The sequence below is a fragment of the Terrapene carolina genome, unplaced genomic scaffold, assembly GCF_002925995.2.
Source record: "Terrapene carolina triunguis isolate 2854851 unplaced genomic scaffold, T_m_triunguis-2.0 Scaffold58, whole genome shotgun sequence".
NCBI lineage: Eukaryota > Metazoa > Chordata > Testudines > Emydidae > Terrapene > Terrapene triunguis.
Window position 1 is genome coordinate 30,910,681 of NW_020664409.1, and position 17,817 is coordinate 30,928,497.

Below are 17,817 nucleotides of genomic sequence, written 5' to 3' on the forward strand. Positions count from 1 at the left end.
GTTCTGGGTGCAGTGGTAATGGGACTCTGCAGGGTCCAGTGAAGGTGGCTGGGGCTCAGCGGGGGGGTCTGGGTATGGGGGGGGGGGGAGCGGGGCTGGGGGGGGGGGGTGGGGGGGGGGGGGGGGATAGGGGTTGGGGGGGGGGTCCGGATGGTTTGTTGGGGTGGTGCAGGTCCAGGGGGACTGGGGCTTATCGGGTGGGTTCTGGGTGTGTGGCTTGGTGGGAGGGTCTGGGTATGAAGGCTTCTGTATGCACAGGGGTTGGGCGGATGGGGGAGCAGCTCCCTGTAAAGGGATCCCTCCGCCTGCAGCTGAGGAGCAATGGGTGCAGGAAGCAGGGCGGGGGGAGGAGGGACTTTGCAAAGCTTCCTGTAGCCAGGGGAGAAATCTGGAGGTGGGTTTGACCCATCCCCGGATGCCATGCAGGGAAGAGGAAGCCCTGCCCTCATCAGCCCAGCCAGGACTAACAGCCGAGCCCAGCACAGGGTAGGAGCCACCAGCCGGGTCTTCCCCAGCTCTGCCTCCTGCCCCACAGTGATTTACCTCTCTGCCAGCTGCCCTGGGCAAGCGAAACATACTGCTGGGGAGGGTCGTATGACTGCTCTTGTGGCTTCCCTTTGCTTCCCCATCAGAGTCATTTTTCTGCTGGGAAGCAAAGAAATCTGCAGAGGACATTGTGACGGGTTCCCCCCCCCCCCCCCCTTCTGGGATGCCACCTGATGTACTGGGGTAACACTGAGCCCGCCTGTTCCAGCAGCCTGGGCTCCCTCGCCCTGCCCTGCCAAGCCAAGCTCTCAAGCCTCCTCTAGCGCACACACCGGTAGGGACGCACACACCTGCAGAAAGACACAGACAGTGAAATCAGTATTGCATGGGAAGGCTTTCACCTAAGGAATTGCCCAGCACTCAAGTGCACTCCCCTTTTGGAGAGTAAACCCAAAATTGTATTGTCTTGTGCTGCACTGACAACTGTACAGTGTAAGCTAATTGAAATTTGCCCTCTCCTTCACTGTGAACAGAGATATGCACAGCTTTTTGCGCTGCTTCCCCCCCCCCCCCGTTATGAATTACACAAACTGGTTTAAAAACAAGTTTATTAAGTACAAGAGGTAGATTTTAAGTAGGGTGGCCAGATGTCCTGATTTTATAGGGACAGTCCTGATTTTGGTGTCTTTTTCTTATATAGGCTCCTATTACCCCCCTATCCGCTGTCCCAATTTTTCACACTTGCTGTCTGGTCACCCTAATTTTAAGGGATAGCCAACAGATCAAAGCAGATTACCTTAGTAAATAAACAGAAACTGCAAATTGAGCTTAACACACTAAATAGGTAGGATATAAATTAGCAAATTCTCACCCTGAGTGATAAACTGGCTGGCTGACTCCTAAGGCACAAGTTGCCTTGGCTTTCCCCGGTTTTCATACACAAGCTCATGAGCCTTCTAGCCTGGGACCATCACTTCCCACAGTTCAGTCCTTGCCCATCAGGAGTTTCCAGCTGTGTTGTTGCAGGGAGACTGAGGTCCCCCCCCCATGATGTCATTGTCCCCCTTTTATATCTTCTTCCCACTTGCTTGAAAGCTCTTTTGCTGTGAGCTGGGTCAAACAGTTCCCATTGTGTAGTGCTATCTCTGAGAGGTTTCTATTGTACACAGATCCTGAGGTAATCCTTGTGCTTGTGTTCATTTCCTCAATAAGCCATTAACATTGTTTGGCCTTTTTACTGTTGTACCTGAAAGGCTGCTTGTGGGTGTTTTCAACCGCATAACATGTTTCAGTGTAACATACATACTGAAACTTCATATACAAAGATAACATGTACAATCCAATGAGATATTAATGTCTAGCAGATCAAGACTTTTAGAATGATACCTCACAAGACATAGTCTGTACAAAGCATATCCTAATTACATGACAGTGGTGAATATTGGCATGTCAGAGTGTCACAGACATAAATTCTGCACATGCGCAGTGGAGCAGAATTCCCCCAGGAGTATATGGCACCAATGAATGAACCTTATTCATTCACAGCTTTAGAGGCTGAAATACACATAAGAATCTGATTGTGCAACCGTTTTTAAGCATTTTTTATTCCCTTCTTTCTGCTGTAGAATCAGCTGGGTATTGCCCTCAGACTTTCCACACTAGTCAGTCATGTCTCCATATAACTCCAGAATAAAGAATAAGAGGCAATATTAGACACCACTAACTCTAATACCATGAAAGAGACATTTCAGTCACTTAAACATATACTTTTGTTAAGGTTACAACTTAGTCCTATAATGTACACCCAAGGTTTCTTGTCATACATCTAGATTCCAATGTGTCCAAAGCAGTCCCCTAATCCAGCACACAGTTCAGCGGGAACTATTCATGCATAAAGTTAAGCATTTGCATAAGTGTTTGCAGGGTTGGGGTCCTGGTGACTGCCTCATTCATTCTTAATATACAAGCAACATGACCAATTAACTCCCTGATCTTGGACACCAAACAACCTCTCCCTTTAAATCTCTCCTTGAAATCCTCCTTATTTTGGTTGGGCTTCCAGGGCTGAAACTCTTCAACCAGTTTATAAAAGTCATTAGAAAATAAGCTTTTCATCATCTTATATTAAATTATATGCTAAAAACAAATCATGCTACACACATTACATACACAAAAATATGTAACCAAAGAAGAATCATCAGATGGAAGAAGATCTCACTCTCCCAACTCCTACTGCCAACCTAAGCATGAGGAACTGACCTCAGCTTCCCACTTTGTGATACACTATACTGCCACGTACCACCCACCCTAATTATTTGTATTATTATAGTGCTCAGAAACCCTGTCCCTGGGTGCCATTGCTGCTGCACCCCATCTCCAAGCATGCACTGCCACTCCCAGTCAAGTTTCAGAGTAGCAGCCGTGTTAGTCTGTATCCGCAAAAAGAACAGGAGTACTTGTGGCACCTTAGAGACTAACAAATTTATTAGAGCATAAGCTTTCGTGGGCTACAACCCACTTCTTCGGATGCATATTGAGTGAAACATATATTGAGGAGATATATATACACACATACAGAGAGCATGAACAGGTGGGAGTTGTCTTACCAACTCTGAGAGGCCAATTAAGTAAGAGAAAAAAAACTTTTGAAGTGATAATCAAGATAGCCAAGTACAGACAGTTTGATAAGAAGCAAGTGTGAGAATACTAAGGTCCTAATTCTGCAGTGAACTCCCAGTCAAGGACATTTATTCTTTTATAACAAAGGTTAAACAAACAGAACACAATCTTAAGTCAATACCTAGCCCCCAGGCTTCAGGGCCACCCCTCCCAGGGATCTCTGCCACTCCAGCTCCTGGCAGCTTCCTACCCTCAGCCAGATCTGCTTTCGGCTTGGAGCAGCAGCCACAGGCTTGCTTCCCTGATACTCTGGCTCCACCTTGTTCCAGGGACTCACCACAGGAGTTAGCGCTACTCTAGTATGGCCTTTGCTGCCCAGAGTTCAGCCTGTCTCAGTCTTTCATCCCCAGTTGCCTACTAGCAGCCCTTTATAGGCCCAGAGGTAGCCCGGACCTCTCTAATTAGCTGGATTAGGCTCACCTGCTCCAGTCCAGGAGTGCTGGGCTCAGTCTATCCACAGAGACCAGCTACCCTGTCATAACCCCATTCATGGACCAAGCCCCATTGTGCTAGGCACTGTACAAAGAACAAAAAGACTGTTCCTGCCCCAGAGACTTTATATTCTCATCTTACGAGCTAGGATGTCATCCCCCTGCTCAAGTACACATACTTGTGCTAGTTCTTGTTGAGCTAGCACAACTATAAATACCAGTGCCGCTGTGGTAGCACAGACAGTGGCAGTGGAGGCCTGGATAGCCAGGCCAAGTACAAGCCCACCTGAAACCAGGGAGTTTCAGATGTACTTGGCACCTCTAAGCTGTGCCTCTGCTGCCACTTCCCATGCTACTATGGCTACACTGCTATTTATAGTTGTGTGTGAGCTCCATGTACGGAAGCAGGGGAATTACACTCCTAGTTCACAGTGTAGATGTAGCCTAAGTATAAGACAAGAGACAGCAGATGGACAGAGGAGTATAAGGAAACAATAAAATAATATTGGTCAGCATGATAGGCAGTGGTCTCAGCACGCCAGCAGCCTACAGTGTGTTAATATAGCAAAAATGAAGACAATATGTCCCCGAAGAATTTTTCCACTGGCACAAACCAAGAGGAAGATGTATGGGTTGTAAACTAAGGTCCTAATTCTGCAGTGAACTCCATATAGATGCAGGGATCCACCTGCACACAGCTTAAATTACTATTGTGACTGTTAACAATTACTTTATATTACAAGCAACATCCTGTAACTTCTTCCACAGAGATAAAATACATCTACTCCACTTATATCTATCTTCAACTGTATTCTCTCCTCTGCCTCAATTAAAAGTGTGCCTAAAAAGAGGTTGTCGTAGTTCTTCGCTAATCATAGTCTCCTTTTCTCACAATTCCATCCCAATTTGAAATTTCATTAGGGCTTTTTAGTTGTGAACTTATAAATCTAATTTTAGTAACTTTTAATATATGATTGAGATTGATTTTCTAGATAGCAATATTTTTTTCCATTTGCTGTATCCAGACTTTATCGGACTAATTGTGTAAATAAAATCATAATTGTGCTATCATATTGCAAATAAATAGCACAATACATTATATAACACCCATGAAAATGGAGATGCGTAAACAGGTTTATGTAAATCATTAGTCTTCCAATCCAGAACTGTATAGTTATAAAATTAAATGGTACATTTTTAAGGATGGCGAATATACGCAAGTACTACTCATATGCAGTTTCAAAATGCAGATCTGGTTCAAGATTCACTCAGACTTAGACATATTTACATAAATTACGATTGTAGCCAAGTCAGAGAAATTAATCCCCATTCCTTCAATTAAAAGTTCTAAACTACTACCAAGAAATTTGCCAAAAAGAATGTGATTTTTAGTTTTAAATATGGGTAACTTGAAAGCTGTTTACACAAAAAGAACCTTGAATGAAGGACAGTTTCTAGTGTATATGTTTGCTGAAATGAAACTACACTCATTGCTGCTACAAAGCAGAACCTAAGCTTTTACCTCTGACTTCCTTTCTTCTTTGAATGCTTGGGATTTATGTAACCTGCTATATGTGCTCAGCCATTCTCCTCACATGCATATGTGTTCATCCATAATATGTGCTAGTAAAGATGAAGCCCCTGGCTCTATTTACTACAGCTGCTTTTAGGGATCCTCAATGCTAGTGAGCAGTCACAACTTTGTTGGTGAAAAGGAAAAGATGCCATTCATTTTATGAGCCTTCAGTGCAGCCCTATACTGTAAGAAGATATGATGGGGTGAATACACACCACATTGCTTGGCAGTGAGGAGTGATGTCTACTCAATTTTTCCTAGTCTAAGATCCCTCACGATCACTCCTCATTTACCATCCTGCCACTGCTCTCCTTCAATTCACCAGAAATGCTGCTTCTGTTTCCTGCTAAATACCTGATTCGGCTGCCACTTAAACCAATTTTATAACTTTGAAACTTCATTGACCTTAATGGCGCTACTTCTGATTTACCCCTGAGTAATAGCAGGCTCGTGTCTTTAATGGGTTAACTTCACAATAATATCCCACAACTTTGCGCATGGATATGTGGAGAGGAAATGAGTGATTCAGAGACTTACTGTAGCATGACTGTCTGTTGCAAACTCACTTCCTGTGGCATACACACATTATTAAAGCTGGTCTGTAGCAAGCTGAAGGCAGAAAGTCTGAATGCAGGCCCACAGTATAGAGGGTGGGAGAGGGATTTGATTTCAAGGTCATGCAAGAAGACTCATGATGCTTGTGAGGGGGTGGAGCAGGTGCAGGTGTGTGTGTGTGTGTGTGTGTGTGTGTGAAGGTGACTATATGCACACTGGGTTGACACCTTTCTGCAAATCTTAATCTGTTTTTATAATCCTAGTTTATAACTCAGTTTCTCTGAAAGCAGTTCCTATGTGTACTCTGAAGCCAGGAAACACCACAGAGCATGTGAGATCTTCCACACAAGAGGTTCTTGATTTTAAATAACAACAATTCCATTGATTTGCAGAAAAAAAGCCATGGAATCTATTTATAATACTATATTTTCCCAAAATTATTAATAGTTTTTCTTTCATGGAGAGCAGCTTTGATCCTAGTCAAGAGTACTTCAGAAGCTTAGCTGCTGGTGTACAGTGCCAGTTTTCGGTGAAACTGGAACTCTAAGTTTGAGATTGGTGACTCTTTGGGTACGTTTGCACTGCAGTTGGAAACATGCTTCGCAGCTTGTGTAGAAAGACAGGCTAGGTCTGCTTGAGTTAGTGTGCTAAAAATAGCAGTGCAGCAGGGATAGAACCACTGGCAGCTTGGCCAGCTGTCTGACTACAAACCCATCCAGACCCCCTGTGTCTGTACTCAGGTGGCTAGCCTGAGCCACACTACTCAAATAGAGCTAGCATAGGTCTGTCTATTTCAGCTGGGAAGCACGGTCCCAGCAGCAATGTAGATGTACACTTAGAGTTTGAGGCTTTGTGAACCTCTCAAATTATTTTGGGGGGGTGGGGTACAAAACTATTCACTCTGCAAACCATTTTCCATGTATTGTGTTTGCTGGAGTAAAAGTTAAGTTAAATGCAGTATCAGGAATTGAACAACTAGCTAAAGGGAAGCCTGTGCTGTTTATTAGTGATAATATAACCACTCTCTGCTCTGCAAACGCTAAGGTTTTTTTTTTTACGTAATAGTCAGATAACTTAGAAATTTCTATTACGCAGATAGAGGAACTATAATGATGGGTGCCAGTATAAGAACCTAGATTAAAATGTATGGATACCAAATCATCCCTTCCTACTCTTTGATACCCAGATCAGAATCTTAGTAATTAAACAAGGCTAGTTTCTGGACACAGTGCTGTTACCTTACTACAGCCCCTCTGCTGATACATGCATTAGAGTTAGTTTTTTGGAAGTGGACCTGCTGCAAAACAAAACTCCTCAGCACCAGCCTGTAACGATGCGGTTCTGGTGGGACCCAACTGAGAGTGCCAATTCAGGACAAATCGATTAAAACAGGGCAGTTACAGCCCAAGGCTGGGGTTTTTCCACCTCTAAGTCAAACCAAGTCAGCCAGACAAAGAGGACTTTGGTCTCACCCCACTGGCTAACCACAAGTCACACAAGCAATTCCCTTAGACATTCCAGTTTCCCAGTATCACCACCAGCACCACTCATTATGGGGACAAATGGTTATGAAAACCAATACCCCATTAAAAGAAAAAAAAGGTTCTCCTGATCCCAAAGGATCAAGCCCCAGACTCAGGTCAATATACAAATCAGATCTTACCCACAAATCACGCTGTTGCCAATCCTTTAGAATCTAAAATCTAAAGATTTATTCATAAAAGGAAAAAGATATAGAGGTAGAATTGGTTAAATGGAATCAATTACATACAGTAATGGCAAAGTTCTTGGTTCAGGCTTGTAGCAGTGATGAAATAAACTGCAGGTTCAAAATCAAGTCTCTGGAATACGTCCCCAGCTGGGATGGGTCATCAGTCCTTTGTTCAGAGCTTCAGTTTGTAGCAAAGTTCCTCCAGAGGTATGAAGCAGGATTGAAGACCAGATGGCGGAGAGGCATCAGGCTTTTATAGTCTTTTCCAGGTGTAAGAACACCTCTTAGTCCTTACTGTGGAAAATTACAGCAAAATGGAGTCTGGAGTCACATGAGCCAGTCCCTGCATACCTTGCTGAGTTGCAAGGCGTATTTGCCTTCTCCCAATGGGTCAATTGTATAGCTGATGGTCCTTAATGGGCCATCAAGCAGGCTAGGCAGAGCTAACACCAACTTGTCTGGGATGTCTCCCAGAAGCGTAGCATAAGTTTGAAATACAGACAGTATAGAGCCAATATTCATAAGTTCAACTACAAAATTGATACACACATATACACACAGCATAATCATAACCAGCAAACCATAACCTTGTCTTGGACACCTCATTTGACCCCCTTTATACAAGATTTGGTGCCACTACAGGACTTTGATGGCAACCATGTTCTATATGGTCCCAGATTATGTCAATAATGTCACACAGCCACAGTCTTTTCCTGCCCTCAAAGCACCCTGCCTGGTGCCATGGACCAACCTTTAAAGAGCACCACTCTAGGAATGTAGCCTTCCCCCCCCCCCACACACACATACACGTGGCAGGGGACAGGATTTTCCCTTTGTAAAATAATTAGATCAAACATTCATGCAAATACTCACACAGCAATAGTGTGTGGGGTTTTAGTCAATTGCTTACTGTTACACATTTCCAAACTTCATAGGCTGATCCATTATGTAATGTCAGCATAGCAAATCAGTGATTTACTGGACACGTTCAAAACACTAAACAACAAATTAATCACGTTGCATTATTCATGCTGCAGTCCGGAGTTCTGCAAAAATTCTATCATCACAGAAAAAAAAAAAGTCACATTTTCATGGATTTGGGAAACATACCACACTTAATTGTTTGCCCATTGTTCATGGGGGTGGGGAGAACAAACTTCACAGGAAGAAAATTAATTCACATGTGGCTATTCACAGTGTGAAAAATGTCTGTGAAGCTCTGGTATTATTGTGGACAAGATCCTGATGCATCATCTTCAGAAATAAATTCAAGTTTAGATTTATATAATATAATCTAAATGCAGAAAATCAGAAAGAACTTGTGAAATAAACATGGAAGTACCCCTTAGATAAAGGGTGGAGGGGGAAGGAACAACATTCAACAGCATCATGCATGGTAACAGTATGTTTTGTTAGGAATAAAAACTGATTTGGTGGATGAAGCGAAGTTTTTGGACACAAATCAAGCTTCTAGAAATTTATATGAGATTGCATAAACCCTACTTTAATACATGTTGCTTTGTTTTCAATCTTATATTTATCCATTATTCTTGATAAAATATCACCTTTAGGACACCAGCTGAAGTTGGATGACCTCTGACTGCCTTACAGGAGAACAAATTGGCTCTGTGATACATTAGTTCTTGGATAATAGAGAAATATTCTGCATTTTATTGTTAAATGACATTGAACTGCATCCAGAAAACACTTACTGTTTCAAATGCTTGGGAATGGAAGAAACTGAATAGAAGGGAGCGGATAGTGCCAAGAATTCAAGTGGTTCCATTGTGTCAATGTTTTCATCTAAAATCTGGCTTTCTAGGAGTTTGATTTAGCTTCTTTAACATGGGACCAAATGTTGTCAGCTCCGATACTAAGTATAAATTCTTTTTAAACTGTAAACCACATTCTTATTTTATATTTTGGCTAAAATCTATCTTAAAGTATGGTAATTTAAAAATAAAATTACATTAAGTTAATCGTTACATTTCAAAATGACCTTGCTAAAACTAAACAACATCTGTCCTTACAAAGTATTAGAGTTCACAAATTCCCTCTTTCTCATAAGGTTAGTAGTTTGAGTGGTGTCATGCTTTTGATTTGGACATATAATACCAAGACTTTGCATTGTTTTCCATCAGGTGAGAACAACATTTTGCTATTTACCCTGTCATAAGAATCTTAAATTTGATCTTGAAAGATTTATAAAGTAAAGACTGGGAATTTCTCACAGCTCAGAATGCTTCACACAGAACTTAATCTTCAGTGGACTCTGATTTACCCTAGTTATTATGTAAAGAGCTCCTCTCATGTGGCTTCAGAACAGAAAGCCAATTACATATCCTGATACCAAGGCACAACAGGGCCAATTAAGAATGAAATGAGCTCACTCATTATGCAGAGTTTGTATTATGAGTAAGGCTACGTTTTAGTCACAGGTATTTTTAGTAAAAGTCATGGACAGGTCACGGCAGTAAACAAACATTCATAGCCCGTGACCTGTCCATGACTTGTACTATGTACTCCTGACTACATCTTGGGGAGAGGGGTGGCCCGGAGGGTGCTGCAGGTGCTGGGGATGGGAGGCTGGAACCCCCGCTGGTGCTTGGGGAGGCGGGCAGCGGCATACGGCCCCGGACCCCTGCTAGTGCTCGGGGCGGGGGGAGCAGGTGGTGCCACATGGCCCGGAACTTGCACTGGTACTTGAGAGGTGGGCGTTGGTTGGGCTGGCAGGCTCCTTACCCAGCTCTGTGCCTCCCTGGAAGTGGCAACATTCCTAGGCAGAGGTGTGGCCATGCAGCTCTGTGCACTGCCTCCCTGAGCGCTGGCTCCGCAGCTCCCATTGGCCATATCTATATTTATTCCAACTCAGAGGCTCAAGTTCATTGGGACCCTACTGAATTCTATGAATTTGACTACTTTTCTTCCTCACAGGTTTTAAATGATTCATGACTTGTGCAAGTCCCTCAGATCTCATCTGTCCACCACAGCTCGGACTTGCCTGAGATTGCTGGGCCACATAGCCTCATGGTTGAAATCTGTCTATCACCCAGACACAACCTGAACAGGTCGGTGTCATGGGCTGGGATGTAGGTGGTCAGACCAGTGGTGGTCAGGCCTAATGGTTGCTGCAAGAGTCAGGAGCCAGGAATCAGAGGTGTGGGTCAGAACCAGAGGTCAAACCAAGGGTCAGAGCTGGAGTCAGGAATCAAGCCAAGGGTCAGAGCCAAAGTCAGTAGGTAGGGCAGAGAAGTAGGGATCGGGAACAAGGTGGGAACCAGGGGAATAGGACAGGAAGGCAGAAATCAGGAATAAGGTAGGGCTCAGGAGTGAAGTGAGAGAATCCAACATAGCAGTCAGCCATGGATTTACCTAGTTGCTCAGACTACTTCCTGTGCCACCTTCTGGCTTAAATAATGTGTTCTTCTGGCTTAAAAAGCTCCCGCCTGTGGTAATATGTTCCCTGGAGTGGTGAATGACCCCAGACAATACATGTGTAGGCATTCCCTTTTCTCACCCAACCTCAGATGTGACAACTGTAATCAATACCTCTCTAATAGGCTGGGGTGCTCATAAACTCAAGTGCTTTGGTTGGAGGAAGAGTCCAATCTGCATATCAGATTGTCCTTGAGCTCTGAGTTATATCAGGGGGCTTGTTGGGCCAAACTTGGACCAACAATACCTTTGCATTGTACTATCTGAACAAGAGGGGGTGGGGCTTGCTCCACTCAGCTCTGTCAAGAAGACATGAGCTTTTGGGAGTTTTGCAACACAGAGGACATCACTCCTGTAGTGGCACATTTACCTGACATTCAGAATCAGTTGGCTGATTTCCTCCACAGAAGATTCTCCCACAACTACAAGTAGTCTCTCAAGAACAGCATGCTGAAGTCCATCTTCTGAACATGGGGTGTTCCCTTAGTCAATCTGTTCACTGCAAAAGACAATAGGAAGAATCATCCATTTTGTTCTCAAGTGGGCCACAGTCCAGACTTTCTCACCGACGCCTTCTTGTTGGTATGGAAACTGGATCTAATGTATGCTTTTCCCTGATCCTCCAGTCATTCACAAAGAAACAAGATCAAGTCAGGTTAATCCTCGTAGACTTGGCATGGCTCAGGCAGTGCTGATTCTCAGACTTCGGTCTCTCCGTTTAATTTCCTCACCCTCGGCCTCTTCTCCAGGACCTAGTGCCACAGCAGTATGGTCACAAACTGCATCCAGACCTCAAGAGCCTTCACCTCACTGCATGGCTTGTGAGTGGCTAGACAAAGAGGAGAAGTCATGTTCCTTGGCAGTTCAAGAGGTCCTGCTTAACAGTAGAAAGCAGTCAACAAGGACAACTTACATGGCTATGTAGAAAAGGTCTTCCATATGGCCCCCTAGTTATGAGCTACAACCTTCAGAGGCAAGGATCCAGAACATCTTAGAGTACCATCTTAATTTGAAATCCTCAGCCTTTCCATGAGTTCCCTGAGAGTTCACCTTGCAGCAATCTTAGCTATCTATCCCCCTGTCCCAGGGGCTTGGTATTCTCCAGGTTGCCAGGACTAGATTTCACAAGGGAGTGATGTGCCTTTTTCCACCTATTAGGGATGTGGTGCTGACCTGGGACCTTAACTTTGTGTTGGCAGCTCATAGGAGCGTGCTTTTGAGCATTTGCTTACCTTTGGCCAGAACAGAAGACCATATTCCTCATAGCCATTACATCAGCCAAATGAGTATCTGAACTGCAAGCTTTGACAATGAGCCATGCTTACACAATATTTTTCAAGGACAAGATAGTCTTGAGGCCACATCCAAAGTTTTTAACCAAAGTAGTGTCCGTTTTTTATTTAAATCAGACATTAGAACTTCTGGTTTTCTTTCCTAAGCCACGTTCTAATAATGATGAGGAATTTCCAAATATCTTAGGTGTTAGGTGAGTGATATCTATCTCTATCTGGACAGGACCAAAACTTTCAGACAATCACCTTGTCTTTTTGTGTCCTCTCCAGATTGTATAAAAGGGCAAGTAGTCTCAATGCAGATGATTTCAAGATAGATCACCTCCTGGATCACGACAGCATATTGGATAGCTGACACTCTTTCTCCAAACTCTCAGCCCATTCTACAGGGGCTCCACCTTCATCAGTTGATTTCCTGAGAGATGTTCCTATATTGGACATTTGTAGGACTACCATGTGGTCCTCACTATACACATTCATGCATCACTATGCTGTCATAACTGCATCAGGACCAGATGAAAATTTTGGCAAATTAATATTATAGTCATTGTTTAACTAGACTCCAAGCGTGTACTGGGGGGGAGTCACCTGAGTGGAATGAACATCTGCAAACATTCGAAGAAAAAATAATTACTTGCCCGTTCTGTAACTGTTGTTCTTTTTAGATGTGGGTGCAGATGTGTATTCCATGACCCACCCTCCATCCTCTGTTCCCTGGAGGGGGGATTAGGGTAGCAGCACCCTTACATAGGCTCAGAAGGGGCCACGAGAAGACCCAGGGTGTATACACTGTCCCGACAGTGACAGGTACTGCTGCAGGGAAAAAAAGTCTCCAACTCTTGGTACACTGGGCACAAACACACCTGAGTGGAATACACATCTGCACCCTCATGAGCAGCACTTACAGAACAGGTAAGTAACTTTTTTATGCAAATATATTTGCAGGTGTAGTTTGTTACAGATTAATCAGTTTACACCTTAAAATAATTCAGATTCTGAAGCCAATGGAAATTTTGACACAGATGTCAGCAGGACTTGGGTTTGGTGCTTTTTTTTATTATTAAAGGTAAACAAACTGTTAGAAGCATAGTCTTTCTTTATATAGCAGTAAAGGAGAAGGTGTCAGATATGCTAAGTTTATATCCTCATCCAAGAGCGTAGCCCAAGTAAATTGTTGCCCAGGAGGGTTGGTGGAAGGCTCCTCTCCTCTCAACCTACCAAGTAAACATGTAGCCATTCCATATCTGAGAAGTGCTTCTATCTGACGCACACCCCCTCCTCCATTCAGGTGGTGGATCTATGCAGGAACAAGCCATCCCTCTTCATTCTTGCTGAAGTCTGTGTTGACTCTGATAATGTTGTAGACAGATCCACCTTTCTAGATCACCTCCTGTTATAGCAGGTGTCTTATTTAATCTTTACCTTTACAATTTGCTAACAGAATTTTTCTGTATTACATTTAATGTATTTTAAGTAGCAAAAATACTTAATTCCTTTTTTTCAAACTTTTTTTTTGTAGGTGAGAAATCTGGAAATGAACAAGAAGAAGTTGCGCTGCAGAATGCCAGTAAACAGATTGTGCAAACTGCCATCCTGCAGGCAGTTCAGCAAGTCTCTCAGGAGAGCCAACAAAAGGAGAAGAGAGTAAACAGCAGTGTGAGTCTGCAGTTAGAAAGAGGGGAATTAACCAAGAAGCATGAAAAGAAGTAAAAGAGTGAACTACTTGTTTTGGTCCTCCAGTTGGCAGTATCTCCAGCTTTCCTCTTAGTATCAGCTGTGTTGCCAGTGCAATGTTACTACTGTAAAGCAAACCAAAGTATAATCAGCACCTAGACATAGAGTAAAGCTGCAATAGTCCTCAATTGAGAAATATTAAGTGCATTAGGTGACTAACTTCATATTTATGCAGTGCCTCTTAAACATAATGAACAAAAATACTATAGCTATAAAATAGTTTCAAGCACAATCTCTTCTTAAGGGATGGTTTTATATGCAAACGCTTATTGCTAGTGCACTTCTGTATGACTCTTATGTGCATCATTTGTGTCTGTTCAATTGGCAGATATCTCCACTGAGTTACAGATTTTACTAGGGATTGGCTATGTCAATGAAACAATATATTGTAGCGTGTAGGAGATGCGCTTTCAGGCTCCTTGAAACACGAGTTTGTGTTTTATTTGGATAGAATGTGGGCTGTACAAAAGAGCAGCTGTAAAATGGATTTGGAAAGTTTCATGCACAAATCTCTTTTCATTCTTTTACAGTCTCTTTACAAAGTACATTATCTATGACTATATAGTTCACTCCTTATGCTGCAGATGATGTAAATGTCCGGTACATTTCTAATCTTTTGCACAAAAATCATTTGTGAGCCTCAAAGATTCCTTTAATTTTGCCAATAATAAAAGAAAAGAACCCAGGGTATTATACTGCTGCCTAATTCTTCCTCCAGTTCTGCAAATTCATGTATGCTTAGATTTATAATAACTAATAGAATTAAAATAGCTAAAATATGTAAAGCTTTTGAATTTCTGAAAATTCAGGAGGTTGAAAATACACTATGAATTCATTTTGGGATAGAAGACATTTGTTTCCCAATTGCTGGGTCTAAATTGACTTCAACTATTTGCAATTTTAATATAGATTGACATTATATACATGTACACTAAAGAAACAATTAAAAATGCCCTTAAATGCTAATAATAGAAGGTGCATGAAGTCTACATGAAAGCCAAATTAATTCAATGTGAACTTTGTCACTTTATGTTCAGCTGTTGAATTGTAGGTTGCATTCTGATACCAGTGGAGTGAAGATCCATGTACACCAGGCAAGAAATGATCTTGCCTTTGCCTCAAATGAATTTCTGTAATACTGGCCACAATGAGCACAAGCTGTAGCACATCTAGAAATATTTCACTTGGGGAAAGCAGATGCAGTCTGTGAAGAGGGAGACAAACTTTCCTAAATGCATTTGTTTCTCAATGAGACATTTCTCAGAGTATTCTTTTGGTTTATAGATTAATTGGCTATTACTTGGTGCACCCTATTGCTAGTACTAAACTACCGCCAGTGCTAAACTTCAGGGTTCTTTCTCATGGGCTGAGGTTTAACTCCGTAATAACCACCCATCCTCTAATGTTCTGCTTTGTTCTATTAGCTCCCATTGATCAATGCTGATTTACACCAGATAATGATCTGGCCCAGTCCAAATCCAAATAATAAAACCAGTTTTTCTTAATCCTTAAATGATGGAAAGCTGAACTGCAATGAAACATCTTCCGTTTACTCACATAGTTCTTAGTTTTTATTTAATGAATTTCACTAATCAAGGACAGACAAAAACTAAGAGAAGGAAGAAGCTGTTGTGTTGTTGTCTTTTATGGTCATATGACAGATGGCTGATAGGAGGTATCAACCTTGAGCAGAGAGATGGCTCCTGTCTAAACAACCAGCATATTGCTAGTTTCTCTGGAGGTCTAGAAAAGTAGATCAAGAGCAAGGTCCAATTCTGAGTCTGGCGGGCAGGAAAGATCAATTTAGAATATGATGTTAGTTTGGAGTGACTCCATAGTTGGAGACTGAGGATGCTTTTCAGCCACTGAAATTCTCACTTGGAGAGCAAAGGAAAGGAGACACCCATCATCCCTTTATGGATATTCTTTCTGTTCACAGAAAACATCCCAGATTATCCTTTTCCTTCCCAAAGTTGCTTCTAAATTGTCTTTTTAACCCAAACAATCTTGGCTCAAATACATAAAAACCTTCAGTGCAGTTTCAAAACTAAAGTGCAGTGTGTGTCATGTTCCTCCTTAGCTTAGTGGCAATATGGCCTCTCTGAATTCTAGATCACATTTCATTAAGTTCAGTGCCTTAGCTATTCTTAACACTCTTTTCCACAGGTAAGTCATGTTCACCAATTCCATTGTCATGACAGAAGTCTGAGTTCTGGGGAAAAGGGAAAATAATTCATTCTTTGATCTAGCTGCTTAATTTTCCGATTGAAACTATTCAGGCCTAATCACACTAGATTGAAACTATAGATGGAGCATGGAGGAAGCATTGAAAACAATAGTTATCTAAATAGTATAGTTTCTCTCAGAAGTACAGTGTGGGTCTCATATCCATAGTGTGTATCTGTAATACATATTGTACACTTAGTCTCTTCTGTTGACAATGGGAGTTCCCATATATGGGTTGCACCCAGAATACGTAGCTATGATCTACCCTGTGTGTAAGTGAGCGGCAGTGTAGCTCACGGAAGAAAATTTTACCCTAGCTTAATGCATACTCAGTATGGTAAAGAAGCATAATCTGCTTCTTGGTATTTGGTAGAAAGAGTATGTTTTTGGAGAAAAATAACTGACTAGAAATTATTTCAGATAAAATGGAGGCCTTTTTACCAATACTCAGAAATGGCAGGTGGTGCACATATCAACAGCAGAAGAAAAGCAATCTTCACTAGATGCTCTTCATAGTGCACAGATAGCAGAACATGGGGGAAGATGAATGCAGTGTTCAACCCAAACACTCATCTTTTAACAGAGTTTGAGACAATCGAAATATTTAAAGTAAGATATAGAATAATATTGCACACCACTTGCAGAAGAAATAAAAGGAGATATGAATAGATAGAAGTACTCATGCTCAGCCAAAAACAAAAATGCTAAGTAAGATTGGGTTCTTCTGTGACTATCCCCAGCCATGCCTACTGACATCCTTCGTGCTAGGTTAACTTCTATAACTTATTTCCGGGTAACTGAGCTACACTATATTTGTGATCAAACATTTCCTCTGAAGATTTTGGGAAAAATAGAAGCAAAGTGTTGTGTCTAATTGCCTGTGCAATGTATGTCCATACTTTTCATCTATTATTTGGAAAGACACTTGTTTTAATTTTAGTGTATATACATTTTATTTATGACTTAAATTAACATTGTTGCTAGAGTTCGAACATCTTGTATATCTGTTGGTAATATCACAAAAAGAGCATTCAACATTTTAATTATAGTTACTGTTCACCATTGTGTCTAACTGATTTTCCACTATCATTCCAGCACCTGAGAATGGAAATTGTCAATAATAATAAACATACAAATCAGTTAAGTTCCATCAGTAAGAGGTGCTTTTAATTGAAATATATAGATTGTCCTTTTTATATGTGACATGAAATACAAATGCTATTAAGTCATTAGGTTTATATTAACAGAAGAAGGAAAACAAATCTCGGATTCGCTAGATAATCTCTCATAGTGTACAAATAGGAGATGATGGGGGAAGCTGAATGCAGCATTCAACTCAAACACAGTAAGAATAAAGTTCGTCTGTGCGGGAGAGAGAACCTTCTCTGGGGCTGGTCCAAGCCTATGGCATGAACTCACCCAAAAAATGACCATCACAAACTTCACTGCTTTTGACTTCCAGTGCAAGGTGCATTTCTTTCACCTTGTCTTATCAAAGTACATAGCAACAGATATATCTATTGAAAAACCAACAACAAAACCCTACCAAAACAAGGCACTTTACTGCATGTGCTTCTTCTGCTGGGTGTGGGGGAGGAAGAGGGAACAAACAACACAAAACAGATGTTAGTTGCTGTGACCAGGGTCCCAGGGAGCCACGCTGAAGTTACTCAATTAAGGTAAACTGCAAAG

The 17,817-nt window shown here is 41.9% G+C and overlaps 1 protein-coding gene across 1 annotated transcript; it reads left to right on the forward strand.

Annotated features, from left to right (window-relative positions):
- Positions 1 to 9,527: 9,527 nt before the first annotated feature.
- On the forward strand, positions 9,528 to 14,579 carry AKAIN1 (A-kinase anchor inhibitor 1). Its single transcript, XM_029914209.1, has 2 exons — positions 9,528 to 9,579; positions 13,685 to 14,579. Exons 1-2 carry the CDS (start codon positions 9,528 to 9,530, stop codon positions 13,873 to 13,875), a joined length of 243 nt encoding a protein of 80 aa, XP_029770069.1. The 3' UTR covers positions 13,876 to 14,579.
- The last annotated feature ends 3,238 nt before the right edge of the window (positions 14,580 to 17,817 follow it).

Bases quoted from the DNA above. Each gene is read 5' to 3' on its own strand.
- AKAIN1 (XM_029914209.1), top strand. From the start codon at position 9,528: ATGCTTTTGATTTGGACATATAATACCAAGACTTTGCATTGTTTTCCA. The intron at 9,580-13,684 runs GTGAGAACAACA...TTTTTTTTGTAG, and splicing joins TTTGCATTGTTTTCCATCAG to GTGAGAAATCTGGAAATGAA.